Source organism: Talpa occidentalis, unplaced genomic scaffold (genome assembly GCF_014898055.3).
Source record: "Talpa occidentalis isolate TD23 unplaced genomic scaffold, MPIMG_talOcc4v2.1 talOcc4.9, whole genome shotgun sequence".
In the NCBI taxonomy this organism is placed as follows: Eukaryota; Metazoa; Chordata; class Mammalia; order Eulipotyphla; family Talpidae; genus Talpa; species Talpa occidentalis.
In genome coordinates, this window is record NW_023605305.1 from 111528539 (window position 1) to 111549002 (window position 20464).

Sequence of the window (20464 nt, forward strand, 5' to 3'; positions counted from 1 at the left end):
TCAGGCTGGGGGAGGAAGGACAGCAGACGCCAGGTAATGCAAACAGCCATATTTTCAACATAATTTACTACAGGTCTCTGAAATGTATATAAAACATTTTAGTGCAACATCTTACAGAGTGTTCCTTAAAAAAAAGCAAAGTGGGCCTCCCCTGGTGGCGCAGCGGTTGAGCAATGGGCTGCGAAGGTGCCGGCAGCCTCTGCAGCACCAGTTCGATCCCAGGCCACCGGCGAGGGTCCCACATGTTGCGCAGACCTCTCCTGTCGCCCGCTGCTCCCCTCAGCAGTGTATTTCGTCAGTCTGCCTGTTCTGTTCCCCACTCTTGCTCTGGTGAATCCTCTCACCCTCCTGCGCTTCTGACTGTACCCAGTGCTTGTGTAAATGAATAAACAAATCTTAAAAAAAAAAAAAAGAAAATTTATATAAAAAATAATAAAAGCAAACAAAAACAAACCAACAGCTCTCTACATCATGCACGGGGAGCTCTGACCCACCTTCTTTTTCCTTCAACCATCAACACAGAGAAACCATAGTTTGAAAAGAATAGGAAAATCTGCTACAGAAACCCCAGGTGAGAGAGGGTGCGGTCCTCTCCGTGTCCTGGAACGGGCCTCGCACAGTGTGGTGTTTCATCAATGCAGCCTCGGAGATGTGCCCAAGGCAAGCCAGTGGCTGCAGATTTCCTCTTGGTCCAGACCACGGAGGCTCCGGCAGGCAACGTGCAATGAGGACCCGCGGCCGCTGGAGGGCGCCATATCCTGTCCTCGGACACCACATTCCAAAGACATGGGCACAGCAAGCAGGTCCTGGGGATTTTCATGGAAAGCTTGGAGAGGCTCACCTTTGGAAGGTCTCCCCCAGGTCAATAGAAAATACAGAGGAAAAAAATTATTAAAATACTGGCTCCGGTTTCTTCTTGTCTTTCACATTTCCTGCAACTGCTTCACATATTGAATTGCCTGCAGCACCTGCTATTCTACAGCTGTGAACCCATTCAAACCCAAATCTTAGTTGCACACCCATCCCAGGCAGCCCTCTGCATCTTTCCAATCAGAAAACAGTCAGACATCGCCCCTCCCTGACTCAGTTTCTAAGTTAGGGGTAGGCAATTTCCACCGCCAAATGGGGTGAAGCATGCCTTCCTTCCTCGCCACTGAGTCGATTCTGCACCTCAAGGGATGAGCATGGGGGCAGCATGGGACCAGGGTGTCTCCAAAGAGCACCCTGGGCTACCTGGGAGGAAAGCAGCAGGGTTACACCACCTGCCAGAAACCGGCTTAGTAGCTGCTGTGCACCCTCCACCTGCACAGCCCGATAAAGACCAGCAGCAACTTCTTTACCTCGGAAATCCCACTGCTCTCCCAGTCTGTTCAGTATCAGAACAAGATGTTGCAGCGATCTCTCCATCCATCAAGTTCCAGAATCCCTGGTAGCTTATTACCAATTGGCATCTCCTGGGATTCAAGATGCAAGCTCACAGAGGAAGGGAGATGACACTCTTCACCACACAACATGGGAATCCAGGGCATAAATATCTCCACAGAGGGTGACGCTGGCTCCAGGCACGTCAGGGAGTAGGCGAGGTGTGGTTCTTTGATCCAAAACAGGGGCGCCCCATCTTCCCTTTGGAGTTCCGGCTCTTTTTCTTTTTTTAAAAAAGATTTATTTTTATTTATAGAAGAGCTGGGGTAGAGGCCAGAGGCACGGGAGGGTGAGAGGATTCACCAGAGACTGAGTGGGGAGCAGAACAGGCAGACTGACTGAAAACACTGGTGAGGGGAGCAGTGGGTGAGAGAGGAGAGGTCTGCTCTGCCATGCAGGAATCTCCCTGGATGGCTGGGAATCGAACCTCTGCAGCAGAGGCTGCGGACAGCTCCACAGCACTGTGCTCAACCCACCACCACCTGTAGGCCTTGAAGTTCCGGCTCTTGAAGCACACCAGCAGGATGGTGATGAGGATGCCGCAGATGGGGAAGGGGTAGAAGAAGACAAAGTAGAAGAGCGCGTCGTTGGAGCAGATGCTGGACTGCAGGGTGGAGCCTGGAAGGGGCCAGAGGGAGAAAAGACAAGAGGCTGAGAACCTGCGCTTTATTCCCTAGGACCTCGTCCAGCCCAAGGGAAACTACATGGTGGACTCCCCGCCCCTATCCCTGCCTTTCTGTCCCCTGCTACCCTGGCATCCCTTTTGCCTAACAGCACCTCTTCCAGCTCAGTGCAAATAAAGCAATGCTCCCAAGCCCCTGTGGGAACCGGAGTCCTTACTTGGAAAGCCACGTGACACTGATGGTTCATGAGCTCAACTCTGTGAGGACAGCAAGAAGCTGATCCCAGTTTCTCTCACTCTCCCGCACGGTTGTATTTTACACTTTCCCTTTGCACTCACTTCTGCTCCAGAAGTCCTTCTTTGGCAATATAAATGTTCTCTCCCTGACAGCTCCTGAGAGTAGTTTTTCCAGAAATAATGCTTCTTTATTTTTTTTTTTTTAAAGTTTTTTTTATTTATTTATTTATACATACAAGCACTGGGTACAGTCAGAAGCGCGGGAGGGTGAGAGAATTCACCAGAGCCAGAGCAGGGAGCAGAGCAGGCAGAAGGACCGAAGTACACTGCTGAGGGGAGCAGCGGGCGGCAGGCGAGGTCTGCTCGCCATGTGGGACCCTCCTCCAGTGGCCGGGGAGCAGCCGGGGATGGAACCGGCGCTGCAGAGGCTGCGGGCAGCTTCGCAACCTAGCGCTCAACCGCTGCGCCACCAGGGAGGCCCAATAATGCTTCTTTAATTAACACAATCAACTAAAATACCACTCTGGGCCCACAGATAACCATAGTGAGTCTGTAGCTGCAGTGGACACAGCCTGCTCACCCTGGACGTGGAGGGCAATGAAGCCAGGCCCCCGCCCTTGTCCAGGTAGACCCTTGGACTTGGAAGAACTCAGCAGGAACCTGATCTCTGGAGGCTGCTGGATGGTCTCTGTTCCTTGAAGCACAATACACACGGGGTCGCCACAGTGAGCAGAGAATATGTGGCCTCCACACACTCCCTGTGCTTTGGACTGGGGCTTTTTCAGGAGTGTATTGGGGGGACTGAGCACAGTATGGGTCTTTTCCTGCCTTCCTTTCTAGTGCACAGCTGCTGCTTATCAGCATGCTCAAGAACATTCAACACACACTTACACCTATTAGATCTCTAAAGCATGTGAAATTGTTGACAGTCAACTACTTTGACCTGTGAACTCTCAATGTCATAGGAGTCAATCTGAAGCAATGTAAACGAGGTGATCAAAGAAAAGAAATAGCAAATGAAATGCAAAATCTCAAATCAAAATCATCTGGTAAAATATTTTGACTGAAAAAAGTAGAAATTTCTAGTGACATTTTCACTTCTGCGTTATAAGCCAATTGCACTAAAAACTGACACCATTTTCAATCTCAGAGAGTCCACATTTTGGGAGAAGCCAACCAAGAGTACCTCCTTAGAACAGAAAATTCAAGGTCAGCAAGAATTTCCTCTGTGTTGTTCATAGAATCCTTCAGTACACTACAAACTTAGAGTTCTGGAATATTCGGTAGCAACACCAATGGCAAGCTCAACTGTTTTCAGACCCCTGTGAGGGGTCTGCCCTTAAAGGCTGCTACTCCCAGGTGACAATGAAAACCCACCTAGATCCATGTCACCCTCCAAAATAAAAATGACCCAGGAAAACAAAGAGTGACAGGGAGGCGTGGGGCTTCATTTTCTCTCCTTATGAGTCTGAAGCACTTGTTAATTGGCTAAAGGAGATTAGACTGAATATTCCAAAGTGTAACACAGTAACCCCTGACCATGATTTGTACTGTGAACTCCACAATGGCTGGTGAACAGTACAGGAAACACTACAACAGACTCGGTGTGGCATCAGGATTATGCACTGATTGACGATGACTGTGTTATCACTGCCGTTCACATTCCTGAGTGGGCCTGGGCCATCAGGGTCAGTGACATGAACGGTGTGTCAAGTCCTAAATGCCCGGGACAGGCGAGGAAAGTGCTTATTAACCTACAAACGCGCCCTGCCCTGTCCTGAGACACAGCTGTCACCATTGTGACCCTCCCCTGCCAGCTGGGGAAACTCACCAGTGTCCAGGACGCGGATGCTGATGGGAGCCGACTCCTCCTTGGCCAGCAGGTACCAACCTCCCTGAGGGCTGGGCAGCCGCTCCTCCACGCGGCAGGAGTAGTTGCCCGTGTCCTGCGGGCTGGCCTGCAGCACCGTGAGCCGGAAGAGCAGCAGCGAGGGCCTCTGGAAGCGGAGTCTGTCCTCCCAGGGGCCTCCCTCTGGGCCGAAGACCCCGTCAGGACCCACGCTCAGCAGCACCCTCCGCTCAGTAGGGTCCTCCCCCTGCTCTTCCTCCTGATCCTCCTCCTGCTCCTCCTGTCCTGCCAGGCCAGGGCTGCCCATTTTCCCACTGACATTCGTCCTCAGGGAAAACCAGGCCACAGCGAAGCGGGAGTCCTGGCTCGAGCGAGACGCGATGCTGCAGTCCAGCTGGAAGGCGGCCTTCTCGGGCACCGTGGCGTTGGGGGCCACCAGGATCACTTGCAGGAAAACACCTGGGACTAGGGACAGAGACGGGAGGTGTGCCCGTCACTGAAGACATGACAGGAGCACCAGGGAACTGGCACCGCAGCGGGGGGTGCCCGTGTGGAGGGGTAACAGCCCACGGGAGAGCAGGAGCTCAAGGAGCAGAGCAGACACGTCACAAAATTGCTCTGTGCACGAAGACTGAAAGCGGGGGGTAGCTGAGGAAGGGGGGCTGTGAGAGGCCCTCAAACCCCCTGCTTGTATTCTGGGGGAGGAGCCCCGCTCCTGGGGAATCACAAGCAGAGCTGGACAGACTGACACCCGTCATGTCCCCGGCACAGTGGAGGCGAGGACAGGGGCGGGGAGGGTCGGGCCCAGGGGAGGAGTGAGCAGGTCAGAAGGGGGGTGCCGGAGGAGAAGGGGCAAAAACAGTCCCCCAATCTCAATGCATGTGGGGAGGTGCGTGTGGAGCTCTCCTCAGGGCTGTCTTCACCTGCCGAAGGAGGTGGAGACCAGGGGTTCAGGGTCTGAGGAGATAAAGACTCTGGGAGAGCGAGAGCGAGGATGCTTGGCCTGATTAGATTAAGTGGGTGACCTGGCATTTAAAGTGTGGGGACCCCGGGGGTGACGTGCTTTGTGGCGGCCACGGGTGGTGAGCACAGAACAGGTGAGCGCCAGACTCCAGCAGGTGGAGACAGAGTCAGGTGCGTCTAAATGATGGTGAACCCAGCAGGTAAGCTGTGCCTGTGCACCAGCCTGAGCCCAGGATGAGCACCCCACTGGGGGGCGCAAGGGGGTGGGAGGACTCCGGGGGAGGCAGGAATGTCAGAGTAGCCCTAAGGGAAGAGGCTGGCGGCCCACAGAGGAGTGGGACCCCTGACTCTCAAGTGGGAATCGGAATTACTGGTGAAGTTATCTTGCTGTGCTAAAGTGAAATCTGCCAGCAGCAGGCAGGACACCCTTGACCACGTAGGTGACTCTTTACTAGGGAACTCAGGCCCGGAAATCTAAGGAATGATCCAGCTTATGGAGCCCTGGATAAGTCAGGTGCTGTGGACGACACTGGGAATGAGGCAGCAAGAAGCCAGGCACCGTCCTGAGCCCGGGGCGCCCCAGGTGAGGGAGAGGACTCAGAGCAGGCCTGGGAGCCTCCAACCCAAGGGCTTTCAGGGAAGTCAGGCTGAAACTGATCCAGGATGACAAATCACTGAAGGAGAGAGGAGTTAGCCTGGCCAGCAATGGTAGGGAAAGAAGAGACAGTCACACAGAGGGAGGAAGCACCTCCCAAGGCAGCCCCTGATAAAATAACAGCCTGGGACTGAGGAAACAAAAGTCTATCCAAATGGCTAGAATGGGAGTCTCCCTGGTGGCTCAAAGGGAAGCACCTCAACACCATGAAGCTATTGGCAGCCACTGTGGCATGAGTTCTATCCCAGGCCAGGGAGCTACCCACATGGCCCAGCAGACCCCTGCTGTCTCCTCTCTGCTCCCCTCAGCAGAGCAATTCAGTAGATTTACCTGTTCTGCTTCCTGCTCTGTCTCTGGTGAATCCTCTCATCCCCGCCCCCACCTCTGGCCTACAACCCAGCTCTTGCAGACATAAATAAATAAATCTTTAGAAAAAATTGCAAAAACCTTTTTATTGCTAAGGAATATCAATATATTTAAAAACAGAGCTAGAAAATTGTTGTCATCTACAAACGTTTTTGTGATAATGGGCTTAGGGCTGAAATCATCACCTGTTGCTAAAAGATTAAAGGAAAGATAGTCAGGGAACAAGAGATCCCCACAATCTTAGTCAATTACTTATTTGCAATGCGGTAAATGTGCCTGTAAAGTGAGAAATCTGTTGGCCATCACGTTGACCAAGCCATAGACATTCACACCTACACAGTGGGACCAATGGACAGAGTTTGCTTCCTGATGAGATAAGTGGAGCAGACCAGGACACACCTACAAAGAGTATCCTGCCCGACAACGTTTTCACCAGAACCCAATCACCACCAAAATGTAGACAGTCCAAATCAAGGCATATTCTGTAAAACAGCTGGTGGGAACCCTCGAGAACAGCAGCCATACAGTAAAAAGCAAACTCCTGGATGCAAGGGGCCGAAAGAGGTTCCACCACCAGATGAAGTGCTGACCCAGATCTGACTCAGCCAGAAAGCAGCCCAGGACAAGGCTGTGTTTGCTGACCAGGCTCTGGGGCTCACGGAGATGCAGTGTCTTAGAAGACAAGCCGGATCATTCAGGGGCAGGTCGTCCTGAGATTTGCGTCTCTCAAAAGGTTTTGCAAAAAATAAGCTCATGCTTATTTTAAGCTCATGCATCTGTGTGTGGATGCTTGTATCTATAAAGGAGAAGTCAACCATTGTCGTGAAGTTGACAAGAAAGGTGTGTAGTGTCCGTTGTACTATTTTTAATATTCTAACAGTTTTGCGTGTTCCAAAGTTGTGAAAAGTTAAAAAGAAATATGAACGGCTCCCCCTCCTCTCTGCTTTCCTAATCTCTGTATTAGTAAATGTGTGTTGTGCCGTCACCCCACATTTCTCTATTTGCTCTTTTTCACTGTCTCCCCCTCCCCCAGCCCCTGAGCAGGGAGTATGTCCCCTGCTGTGTGCTCAGGCCTTGTACAGTGCCCCCCACACAGCTGATGCTCAGTATTTGTTGAGCAACTGATGTTCACAATAATTCTATGAATTCTTAGACTCTATTATCCTTTCTCTCCCAGAAAGGGCGCCCTCAGAAACTGCCCTCGGCACACCTGGAGTGTGTGTCCAGTGTCCCTGGGGGACACGGAGGAGGGACCATTCATTGCCCAAGTTCACCTGTAAACTCTTGCTCCCTGGCTTCCTTGCCTGGCTTCCTCCTCCTGGGATCTCTTCCCACATCACTGCAGCTCCAGCACCTCCCTCCTAGGAAGCCAGGTTCCACCACCCTCCCTCCCTGGAAGGCTTTGCCTCACAGAGGATGCCTATTTTCATAAAAGACAAGCCCAGGTAGCTTTGGAGCTTCTTCTTCTTCTTTTTTTTTTTTAAAGATTTATTTATATATGCATACAAGAGCTGGAGTGCAGGCCAGAGATGAGGTGGGTGAGAGGATTCACCAGAGACAATGGGGAGCAGAACAGGCAGATGTCCTGAAACACACTGCTGAGGGGGGCAGCAGGCTGGGCAGGAGAGGTCTGCTGTGCCCTGTGGGTCAGCGCCCTGGCCAGGGATCAAACTTGTGCTGCAGAGGCTGGTGAGCTTCATAACCCCTTGAGCCACCAGGGAGGCCCTGGTGCTTCTTCGAATCCCTCTTCCTGTACTTCTCTACCTGACACTGCAGTACCTTTGAGTCTTCCTCCAACTCTCCCCAGGGCGTGCACCTGGGAGAATGTGCAGAGGAGTCACTCAGGAAAGGCTGAAGACTGGAGTGGAAGGTGGATCTGACAGATTGTACCAAGGGCTCCCAGAGGAACAGCCACCCCCTCACCCCCAGGCAAGGAAGAATTAATTAGGGGGCCAGCACTACCCTCCAGGGGTTCACTGTGATTTACCCCCAGACTGGAGGTGTTGGGGAGGGTAAGGAGGTCAGAACCAAGGCAAAGACACCCATGTCCTGGGGCTGTGCTGCTGATTTCCTGAAGCTAGAAAGGGAACCAGGCGGTTCTAGACACTCACTGTTTTCTTCCTTTAAGACCATAAAGCAGGGAAAGGCGCCCTCACTGCCTGCTTAGGAACCCCGGAAGCACTGACTAGTTTCCCTGCTCAAACCCTTCTCTGCCACCCTCCCCCCCTGCCAGGGTCGGCTTCCCACCACAAGCTGGCCCATTGGGGAGCAGAAACCACCACCACTTGCAAGCAAGACCAGCACTGGCAGTGGGGGGAAGCTGTCGAGAGTGGGGTGCAGATTGGCACCCCAGCAGGGATCCACACCCAGGGCGCGGGTGGGGGAGCCCGAGGGCGGCCCAGCGCGGTTCTTTCCCATCAAGTCTAAGGCCAGGGCACCTCGGAATGCCCAGAAGTAACTGAATTTCAGCCACAACCTTCCCGGGCAGGCTGCGCGGGGCGGGAGCCTGGATCTGCCCGTGGGGCTCAGAGGCAGAGAGAGAGAGAGAGAGAGAAAGAGAGAGAGAGAGAGGGGGGGGGGGGTTCGGGGAGTCCTCACCCCACCCTCTCAGCACCGACCTCACAGAGGCTTCTGCCCGAGGGGTCACTCACCGAGCAGGAGGAACAAGAAGCTGCCCCCTGCGTGCCGGAGGCAGGCCATGATGGGCCCAGGCCCAGATGCACCTGTGGGTACCCCTCCTGGGCAGACTCCGGGCGGTTTTGTTTTGTTTTTCAAATGTGAAATAACTGATGCAAAGAGTAGCTGGGGTACGGGGTGGAGGTGAGGGGGCGGGGAAGAGAATTCACAGACCTGACTGGCCACAGACAGCTTCATGGTGCTGCACCCCAATGCTTTGAGCCACCTGGGTGGACTAAATTTGCCTTGCAAAGCAGACACCCTTTCTCACGCCCCCCCCCCCCCCGCCCCGCCCAGGGCCACTCTCCACCTGCTCACACCCTCCCGAGGCTCCCAGTCACTCTGGGGGTGTGCACCCCATCGCCCACCCAGGGTTGTTCCGCCGCCCCCAAGCAGGTTTCTTCAGTGATTGGGTTATGCTGGGGTCAGAGCTGTGGTGGGGGTGTCAGTCCCCAAAAGCCACGCCCCGCTCCCCTGGTGGCTGCTGAGACTGAAAACCCACAGATCAGGGGGCAGCTCCAGGCAGGAGGCCCCGCGCTTTCACCTGGGCCTTGTGGCAGCCAGACATGCCCAGGCTCTCTCCTCCCCTGTCAGAACAAGAGGAACCCGGACTGTTCAGACACCGCTGGGGTGTGGGGGTGTCTGTTGCACCCCACACACTTTTCCTTAATCTCCATGCCAGCCCTTGTGCCCAGAACTGGATTCCAGCCACCGTGTCTCCTCCTCACTCTCTCTGGCTCCTCTTCTGTTTCAACTGTGGCTTTTCCCTCAGGCTGAGGAGTTCACCCCCTCAGTGGCCCCCCCGAATTTCTCTCTGCAGAGCAGCAAATGCCCCCTGGAACGCCCCTCTTATTGGTCAGTGTTCCCCACTGGCTTGCCCCCCACACCTCCCCCTGCAGCCCCAGGGGGCCCAGACCCAAGGACTCCACCCCAGGAAGGGGCCCTTTTCCTTCAGAGAAGCCCAGAGCTGTCCCAGCCCAGCTGAGGCAGGTGGAGACTCTTGCCCAGACCAGGACTCCCCGCCCCTCCACATGCCACCAGGTGCAGCTAGGAAGCAGGTGGAAATGCCATTGACTGGGGCTCTCCTCCCCAGCATCCCCACCTGGGCCCCAGCATCCCAGTCACGTGGCCTGTACTTTCAGAAATCACGAACTACTTCTTCAATGAATCTAAAATCTTACAAGGCATCTCTCATGGGTGAACTTTTGAAGCCAAAGTCCTGTACCTGGAAGCAGGTGACCTAAAGACATCCCCTACCATCTGTAGATATTGGGGGCACATGACAAGTGCACTACTTACCCCAAGATGTGAGGAAATCGGGGTCCTCCACTCGCTGGGGCTGGCAGGACCTCGGGGAACCTGAGAAGGGAGGCTGGGGTCTGACAAGTGATGGGACATCAAACTGGAGCCCATTCCATGCCCTGCGTTAAGTGCGCGGCCTGGACTAGCGGATGTGACCACTGTCCTGTGTCTACAGAGGAGGAAACTGAGGCTCAGGGCACGTGCCTGCCCGAGGACACGCACAGGGAGTGGCAGAGCTGAGAGGCCAACTCAAGCCAAGTTCAATGCATCACACTTACCTTTCACCTGGGAGGACACAACTTTGGGACTAGCAGCAAGGGTCAACCCCTAAAAGCAGGGCTGAGGGGAGCAATGCCCACTTTCCTGGGGTGGAAGTACCCCCAAGGTCATTGTGTCTGGACATTGGATGTGGAAAGACTCATTCGTCTTCCTTGGTGGACGCACATCTGACCAAGCAATAGTGCCAGCTCCTTCAGTATGAGAAATGCATTTATAAGAGCCCCAATGTGCCTGGCCTGGCAGACTCCAAGCATCACAGTGGCTCATGGCCTGGACTGTTCATGCTCTGAGCACCTGCCACCTAAAGGGCTCACGGTATTTTTCATTCTGCAACTGGTGTTGAACGACCAGGTTTCATCTGCTTGTCCTTGCAGATGTCACCACTAGGTAAGAGAGGCGGCTTTTTCAGCTGCTCTCCTGGCGCGAGGCTGCTGCTCTTCCTAGCACATCCCTCTGGTTCTGGTCCTTGCCAAAGCCCAGGAGACTCAGGGCCCAGCACGTAGTGGACACGGTATTTCCTCTACTCCTGCCCAGCGTGGGAGGGGACTTTCATGCGTCTATGTAAACACTGGGCAGCTCTGCACTGGGGAGGTAGAGGCACAAGCTTATTTCATCATACTCTGGTTCCCTAGATCCCTTTAAAAAAATGATTCCTGGCAGAGAGCGTGTTTGAGGAAAAACAGGCAAAATTAATACATAAAACTGACACGGACCATGCTGGGTACCCAAGGGAGAGACAGTGCCACCTCAACTCTTGGCCAAGCCAACAGCTGCCAGAAGCTGATAAGCAGGCACCAAGTGGGGTGGGGTGCAGAGGTCACACATCTTGTGTCCCGAAAAGGCTGAGGTTTTAAAGAGAAGAAAAAGGAAGCACTTCCCTGAGCCTCTCACTCTGTATCTAGTGCCTCTTGTGTAGTGGCCTGTGGATCAAAGAAATACAGATGGGCCCTCACCGATCACGCATCACTGCTGTGCTTTAATCATCCTGTCATTCTTCTCATCTTGCAGATGGGATGAACTCCCAAACACCCCAGATTTGAGCTGTGCGGGGACCAGGGTCTGGGCTGCTGTGCACGGAACAGGCGCCAGGCCTTGCTCTTTCCTCCATCCTGAAAGTGCTTGCTGAGCCTTCAGGGCTAGGGCAAGGCCACCCACCTTGCAGATCATGCTGTGGTCTTGCTGCAGAGGCCGTTGGTGGCCAAGAAGGTTGCTGTTGACATGATCCTGCTCCCCTTCTCCACCACCTTCTCTCCCCCCTCCTTCCCGCCTAGCCCACACCCTAAACCCCAGAAAAAAGGAAGTTAGAGTTGGTAAGTGCTTCCCTCTGCACCTGCTCATCAGCGCAGGCCTGACTCTTTATGACGCCCTTCAGCAGCTGGCTGTGGTGTCGAGGAAGGAGTGTGTTGTGTCATGTGTACGAAGGCACCACTCAGGCTGGGGGAGGAGGGACAGCGGCCGCCAGGTAATGCCAACAGCCATATTTTCAACATAATTTACTACAGGTCTCTGAAAAGTACATAAAGCATTTAGTGCAACATCTTACAAAGAGTTTTCCTTAAAAAAAAAAGCAAACAAAAGCAAACCAACAGCTCTCTACATCATGCAGGGGTAGCTTTCTGACCCACCTTCTTTTTCCTTCAACCATCAACGCAGAGAAACCATTGCTTGAAAAGAATAGGAAATTTTGCTACAGAAACCCCAGGTGAGAGAGGGTGCGGTCCTCTCCGTGTCCTGGAACGGGCCTCGCACAGTGTGGTGTTTCATCAATGCAGCCTCAGAGATGTGCCCAAGTCAAGACAGTGGCTGCAGATTTCCTCTTGGTCCAGACCACAGAAGCTCCGGCGGGCAACGTGCAATGAGGACCCACGGCCACTGGAGGGCGCCATATCCTGTCCTCGGACACCCCAGTTCCCAAGACATGGGAGAGCAAGCAGGTCCTGGGGATTTTCCTGGAAAGCTTGGAGAGGCTCACCTCTGGAAGGTCTCCCCCAGGTCAATAGAAAATACAGAGGGAAAAAATTATTAAAATATTGGCTCCGGTTTCTTCTTGTCTTTCACATTTCCTGCAACTGCTTCACATATTGAATTACCTGCAGCACCTGCTATTCTACAGCTGTGAACCCATTCAGACCCAAATCTTAGTTGCACACCCGTCCCAGGCAGCCCTCTGCATCTTTCCAATCAGAAAACAGTCAGACATCGCCCTCCCTGACTCAGTTTCTAAGTTAGGGGTAGGCAATTTCCACCACCAAATGGGGTGAAGCATGCCTTCCTTCCTCGCCACTGAGTCGATTCTGCACCTCAGAAGTGTCGATGCAGCGTAATAAATAGGGATGAGCATGGGGAGAGCGGTGGGACCAGGGTGTCTCCAAAGAGCACCCTGGGCTACCTGGGAGGAAAAGCAGGTTTACACCACCTGCCAGAAATGGGCTTAGCAGCTGCTGTGCACCCAGCCACCTGCAGAGCCCGATAAGGACCAGCAGCATCAACTTGGCCTCCAGAATCCCACTGCTCTCCCTGTCCGTTCAGTATCAGAACAAGATGTTGCAACGATCACTCCATCCATTAAGTTCCAGAATTCCTGGTGGCTTATTGCAAATTGGCATCCCCCGGGATTCAAGATGTAAGTTCACAGAGGAAGGGAGATGACACTCTTCGCCACGAAACATGGGAACTCCAGGGCATAAACATCTCCATGGAGGGTGAGGCTGGCTCCAGACACATCAGGGAGTAGGTGAGGTGTGGCTCTTTGAGCCAAAACAGGGGCACCCCATCTTCTCTTTGGAGTTCCGGCTCGTTTTCATTTTTTAAAAAAGGTTTATTTTTATTTATACAAGAGCTGGGGTAGAGGCCAGAGGCACGGGAGCGTGAGAGGATTCACCAGAGACTAGTGGGGAGCAGAACAGGGAGACGGACTGAAAACACTGGTGAGGGGAGCAGTGGGCGAGAGAGGGGAGGTCTGCTCTGCCATGCAGGAATCTCCCTGGATGGCTGGGAATCGAACCCGCGCTGCAGAGGCTGCAGACAGCTCCACAGCACTGTGCTCAACCGGGTCCAACCTGTAGGCCTTGGAGCTCTGGCTCTTGAAGCGCAACTGCAGGATCATTATGATGAGGATGCAGAAGATGGGGAAGGGGTAGAAGAGGATGAAGTAGAAGAGCGCATCTTTGGAGCGAATGCTGGACGGCAGGGTGGAGCCTGAAAGGGGCCAGAGGGAGAAAAGTCAAGAGGCTGAGAACCTGTGCTTTGTTCACAAGGACCTGGCCCAGCCCAAGGGAAACTACTTGGTGGACCCCCTGCCCCCAACCCTGCCTTTCTGTCCCCTGCAACCATTGGCATCCTTTTTGCATAACAGCACCTCCTCCAGTTCAGTGCAAATAAAGCAATGCTCCCAAGCCCTGGTGGGAACCTGAGTCCCTGCTTAGAAAGCCACATGACACTGATGGTTCATGAGCTCAACACTATGAGGAAGGCAAGAAGCTGACCCCAGTTTCTCTCATTCTCCTGACAGTTGTATTTTACACTTTCCCTTTGCACTCAGTTCTGCTCCAGAGTCCTTCTTTGGCAATATAAATGTTCCCTCCCTGACAGCTCCTGAGAGTAGTTTTCCCAGAAATAATGCTTCTTTAATTAACATGATCAACGAAAATATCACTGTGGGGCACCAGATGTCCACGGGGTGTCTGTGGCTGCAGAAGACACAGCCTCCTCGCCCTGGACGTGGAGGGCAATGGAGCCAGGTCCCCCGCCCTCGTCCAGGTCGGCCCTTGCACTTGGAAGAACTCAGCAGGAGCCTGGTCTCTGAGGCTGCTGGATAGTCTCTGTTCCTTGAAACGCCATACACAGGGGTCGCCACAGTGGGCAGAGAGCGTGGTCTCCACACGCTCCCTGTGCTTTTGCACTAGAGCTTTTTCAGGAGTGTATTGGGAGTCTGAGCACAATACAGGTCTTTTCCTGCCTTCCTTTCTAGTGCACAGCTGCTGCTTATCAGCATGCTCAAGAACATTCAACACACACTTACACCTATTAGATCTCTAAAGCATGTGAAATTGTTGACAGTCAACTACTTTGACCTGTAAAATCTCAGCGTCATAGGTGTCAATCTGAAGCATTGTAAACGAGGTGATGAAAGAAAAGAAAAGCATATGAAATACAAAATCTCAAAAAAAAATTATCTGGTAAATTATTTTGAGTGAAAACAAGTAGAAATTCCTAGTGACATTTTTGCTTCTGCATTATAGGCTAATTGTGCTAATAACTGACACCATTTTCAGTCTGAGAGAGTCCACATTTTGAGAGAAGCCAATCAAGAGTGCCTCGTTAAAACAGATGATTCAAGATCAGCAAGAATTTCCTCCGTGTCTTTTATAGAATCTAAACTTAGAGTTCTGGAACATTCTGTGGCAACATCGATGGCAAGCTCAACTGTTCTCTGACGCCTGTCAGGGGTCTGCCCTTTCTAGGTTGGTCCTTCCAGGTGACCATGAAAATCCACCTACATCCATGTCACCCTCCAAAATAAAAATGACCCAGGAAAACAGAAAGAGACAGTGAGGCGTTAGGGCTTCATTTTCTCTCCTTATGAGTCTGAAGCACTTGCTAATTGGCTAAAGAGAGATTAGACTGAATATTCTGAAGTGTAACACAGTAACCCCTGACCATGTGTTTGTGTGATGAACTCTACCACAGGCTGGGGAACAACAGAGGAAACACTACAACAGACTCGGTGTGGCATCAGGATTGTTGCACAGATTGACGATGACTGTGTTATCACTGCCGTTCACACTCCCGAGTTGGCCTGGGCCATCAGGGTCAGTGACATGAACGGTGTGTCAAGTCCTCAGTGCCCGGGACAGGCGAGGAAAGTGCTTGTTAACCTGCCAACGCGCCCTGACCTGTCCTGAGACACAGCTGTCACCAGTGCGACCCTCCCCTGCCAGCTGGGGAAACTCACCAGTGTCCAGGACGCGGATGCTGATGGGGGCCGACTCCTCCTCCTCCAGCAGGTACCAACCTCCCTGAGGGCTGGGCAGCCACTCCTCCACGCGGCAGGAGTAGTTGCCCGTGTCCTGCGGGCTGGCCTGCAGCACCGTGAGCCGGAAGAGCAGCAGCGAGGGCCTCTGGAAGCGGAGTCTGCCCTCCCAGGGGCCTCCCTCTGGGCCGAAGACCCCATCAGGGCCCACACGCAGCAGCGACGTCCGCTCCGTGGGGTCCTCCCCCTGCTCTTCCTCCTGATCCTCCTCCTGCTCCTCCTGTCCTGCCAGGCCAGGGCTGCCCTTTTTCCCAATGACATTCGTCCTCAAGGAAAAACAGGCCACAGCGAAGCGGGAGTCCTGGCTCGAGCGAGACATGATGCTGCAGTCCAGCTGGAAGGCGGCCTTCTCGGGCACCGTGGCGTTGGGGACCACCAGGATCACTTGCAGGGCCACACCTGGGACTAGGGACAGAGACGGGAGGAGTGTCCGTCACTGAAGACCTGACAGGGGCACCAGGGAACTGGCACCGCAGTGGGGGGTGCCCGTGTGGAGGGGTAACAGCCCACGGGAGAGCAGGAGCTCAAGGAGCAGAACAGACGCGCCACGAAGATGCTCTGTGCACGAAGACGGAATGTGAGGAGTAGCTGAGGAAGGGGGGGCGTGAGAGGCCCCCAGTACCCCCTGCTTGTGTTCTGGGGGACGAGCCCCGCTCCTGGGAATCACAAGCAGAGCTGGACAGACTGACCCGCGTCACGTCCCCAGCACAGCAGAGGCAAGGACAGGGGCGGGGAGGGTCGGGCCCAGGGTAGGAGTGAGCAGGTCAGAAGGGGGGCGCCGGAGGGGAAGGGGGGAAAACAGTCCCCAAGGCTCCCTGCACGGGGAGGCATGTGCAGGGATGTCCTCAGGACTGTCTTTAGCGCCGCAGGGGCAGCAAAGCTGCAGCTGCATTAGGAGGTGGAGACCAGGGGCTCAGGGTCTGAGGAGATAAAGACTCTGGGAGAGCGAGGACACTAGGCCTGATAGATTAAGTGGGTGACCTGGAATTTAAAGTGTGGGGATCCTGGGGGTGAAGTGCTTTGCGGAGACCTCAGGTGGTGAGCACAGAACAGGGGAGCGCCGGACTCAGCCAGGTGGAGATGGAGTCAGGTGCGTCTAAGAGATGGAGAACCCGGCAGGTAAGCTGTGCCTGTGCACCAGCCTGAGCCCAGGAGGGAGCACCCCACTGGGGGGCGCAAGGGGGTGGGAGGACTCTGGGGAGGCAGGAACTTCAGAGTTGGCCCAGTGGAAGAGGCTGGTGTCCCACAGAGGAGTGGGCCCCCTGATCCTCGGACAATGGGGAAACAATTACTGGTGAAGTTCGAGGTTCTGTCCGTGGGGAGAGGCCAGGTAGATTGGGGGACAAGACCACTGCGGGATGGGGGAGCAAGGACCGAGGAACCAGGAAACTAGAAAGGACTTTTGTCTCAATACTATTAAATGATGCCGCGTTCCTGACGGGAAGGGTGAAGCCCAGCGCCAGGCGATCTAGCGGCAGTGCAGCCTGACGGCGGAGTAGGGGCCAGCAGGGACTCCACAGCACCTCCTGTCCAGGGAGCTCAGCTCTGAGTTTCCTGCTGCTACTCCCGCTCTTTCCAGAACATTCCCAGCAAGACAAGTGACACTGCTGCTGTCGCTCTGCCCCAGGTGCAGTTCCTCCCGCCTTGGTCACTTTCTTTTCTCACCCAGAAAGTGACAAAAGGCTTCAGTGGCTCTCGCAGGCCAGAAAGAAGACACAAGCCTGACCCATGTGACAGCCAGTTCTCGCCTCGTGACCTGTTTTTTGTAACAGTCTCTTCGAATAGTTGGGAATGCGTCATTTTAAGCAAATCACTTTATTCAAAACACTTTAAGAGTAAACTTGGTGCTGCCCTTAGTACTGCCGTATTCCACTTTGTACTCATCTTAGTCTGCAATGTTACATTGAGGATGGTGAGGCCCTCGGACTTGGTGTCTAAATGAGTCCTGTTTATAAAGGGCGGTAAAGATGTGGGCTCCTGGTAAGGTTCTCCTCCCATTCAATGACTTTATTCTTTCCTTTTTCCACAGGATATCTTTAGAGGCTACAGGTTCCCCTATTTTGAAAGTTACATTCTGATTCATGCCTCCAGATAGAACCACATTTTTCGGCTGGGCATCACAGATAATGAGATCTAGGAGGGGTAAAAATTGGTTGGGAAGCAGCACATGATTTTAGTGAAAACAGAAAAGCACCTTCCAAGATGCCCTTTCAGGGAGAAACAAGTTACATTACGCATCCGTTATCTTGTGCTGTGCTAAAGTGAAATCTGCCAGCCACAAGCAGGACACCCGTGACCATGTAGTTGACTCTTTACTAGGGAACTCAGGCCCGGAAATCTAAGGAATGATCCAGCTTATGGAGCCCTGGATATGTCAGGGGCTGGGGACGACACTGGGAATGAAGCCAGGCATCGTCCTGAGCCCCGGGGACCCCAGGTGAGGGAGAGGACTCAGAGCAGGCCTGGGAGCCTCCAACCCAAGGGCTTTCAGGGAAGTCAGGCTGAAACTGATCCAGGGCGACAAATCACTGAAGGAGAGAGGAGTTAGCCTGGCCAGCAATGGTAGGGGAAGAAGAGACAGTCACACAGAGGGAGGAAGCACCTTCCAAGGCAGCCCCTGATAAAATAAACAGCCTGGGACTGAGGAAACAAAAGTCTATCCAAAGGGCTAGAATGGGAGTCTCCCTGGTGGCTCAAGGGGAAGCGCCTCAACACCATGAAGCTATTGGCAGCCACTGTGGCATGAGTTCTATCCCAGGCCAGGGAGCTACCCACATGGCCCAGCAGACCTCTCCAGTCGCCCCGCTGCTCCCCTCAGCAGAGCATTTCAGTAGATCCACTTGTTCTGTTCCCTGCTCTGTCTTTGCTGAATCCTCTCAGCCCTGCCCCCACCTCTGGCCTACAACCCAGCTCTTGCAGACATAAATAAATAAATCTTTAGAAAAAAATTGCAAAAACTTTTCATTGCTAAGGAATATCAATATATTTAAAAACAGCTAGAAAATTGCTGCCATCTAATAATGTTTTAGTGATAATGGGCTTAGGGCTGAAGTCATCACTGGATGCTAAAAGATTAGAGGAAAGATTGTCAGGGAACAAGAGATCCCCACAATCTTAGTCAATTACTTATTTGCAATGCGGTAAAGGTGCCTGTAAAGGGAGAAATCTGTTGGCCCTCACGTTGACCAAGCCATAGAAATTCACACCTCCACAGTGGGACCAATGGACAGAGTTTGCTTCCTGTGTGGTAAGTGGAGCTGACCAGGACACACCTACAAAATGAATCCTGCCCGACAACCACATTTTCAGCAGAACCCAATCACCACCAAAAGGTAGACAGTCCAAATCAAGGCATATTCTGTAAACTAACTGGTCGGAACCCTCAAGAACAGCAGCCATAAAGTAAAGGGCAAACTCGCAGATGCAAGGGGCCGAAAGAGGTTCCACCACCAGATGAAGTGCTGACCCAGATCTGACTCTGCCAGAAAGCAGCCCAGGACAAGGCTGTGTTTGCTGACCAGGCTCTGGGGCTCACTGAGATGCAGTGTCTTAGAAGACAAGCCGGATCATTCAGGGGCAGGTCGTCCTGAGGTTTGCATCTCTCAAAAGGTTTTGCAAGAAATAACCCATTTAAGTGCATGCGTCTCAGTGTGGGCTCGTATCTATAAAGGAGCAGTCAACCATTGTGGTGATGTTGACGAATAAGTTGTGTAGTGGCCACTGCACTATTTTTACTGTTCTAAATCTTTTGAATGTTCCAAAGTTTTGAAAATTTAAAAAGAAATATTAACGGCTCCCCCTCCTCTCTGCTTTCCTAATCTCTGTATTAGTAACTGTGTCTGTGCCATCACCCCACATTTCTCTATTTGCTCTTTTTTGCTCTCTCCCCCACCCCCAGCACCTGAGCAGGGATTGTTGTCCCCTGCTGTGTGCTCAGGCCTTGTACAGTGCCCCCCACACAGCTGACTCAGTATTTGTTGAGCAACTGATGTTCACGATAATTCTGTGAATTTTTTTTTTTTTTAAAGATTTATTTATTTATTTATACATGCACTGGGTACAGTCAGAAGCGCCAGAGGGTGAGAGAATTCACCAGAGCCAGAGCGGGGAGCAGAACAGGTAGAAGGACCGACGTAACACTGCTGAGGGGAGCAGCGGGTGGCAGGAGAGGTCTGCGCGCCATGTAGGATCCTCCTCCAGTGGCCGGGGAGCAGCCGGGGATCGAACCGGCGCTACAGAGGCTGCGGGCAGCTTCGCAACCCAGTGCTCAACTGCTGCGCCACCGCCACCGGGGAGGCCCAATTCTGTGAATTCTTACACACTATTATCCTTTCTCTCTCAGAAAGGGCGCCCTCAGAAACTGCCCTCGGCACACCTGGAGTGTGTGTCCAGTGTCCCTGGGGGACACGGAGGAGGGACCATTCATTGCCCACGTTCACCTGTAAACTCTTGCTCCCTGGCTTCCTTGCCTGGCTTCCTCCTCCTGGGATCTCTTCCCACATCACTGCAGCTCCAGCACCTCCCTCCTAGGAAGCCAGGTTCCACCACCCTCCCTCCCTGGAAGGCTTTGCTTCACAGAGGATGCCTGATTTCATAAAAGACTGGCCCTGGGAGCTTTGGAGCTTCTTTTTTTTCTTTTGTTTTTAAAGATTTATTTATTTATATATACAAGAGCTGTAGTGCAGGCCAGAGATGAGGTGGGTGACACTGCAGTACCTTTGAGTCTTCCTCAAATTCTCCCCAGGTCCTACACCTGGGAGAGTGTACAGAGGAGTCACTCAGGAAAGGCTGAAGACTGGAGTGGAAGGTGGATCTGACAGATTGTACAAAGGGCTCCCAGAGGAACAGCCCCCCCAGGCAAGGAAGAATTAGTTAGGGGCCAGCACTACCCCCCAGGCGTTGACTGTGACTTACCCCCAGACTGGAGGTATTGGGGAGGGTGTGGAGGTCCAAATCATGGGAAAGATACCCATGTCCTGGGGCTGTCCTGCTGATTTCCTGAAGCTAGAAAGGGAACCAGGAGGTTCAAGACACTCACTGGTTTCTTCCTTTAAGTCCAAA

At 53.2% G+C, this 20464-nt stretch overlaps 1 protein-coding gene across 1 annotated transcript in view; it reads right to left on the reverse strand.

The window, feature by feature from the left end:
- Nucleotides 1-1229: 1229 nt before the first annotated feature.
- LOC119236909 (immunoglobulin superfamily member 3-like) overlaps nucleotides 1230-20464 on the reverse strand; it is a 36236-nt gene continuing 17001 nt past the window's right edge. The window contains exons 3-6 of the mRNA XM_054691558.1: nucleotides 15326-15802; nucleotides 4113-4589; nucleotides 1905-2040; nucleotides 1230-1233 (exon numbers count right to left, since the gene is read on the reverse strand). Of these exons, the coding sequence (XP_054547533.1) occupies nucleotides 1230-1233; nucleotides 1905-2040; nucleotides 4113-4589; nucleotides 15326-15802 (1094 nt within the window). The remainder of the gene's footprint in view (nucleotides 1234-1904; nucleotides 2041-4112; nucleotides 4590-15325; nucleotides 15803-20464) is intronic.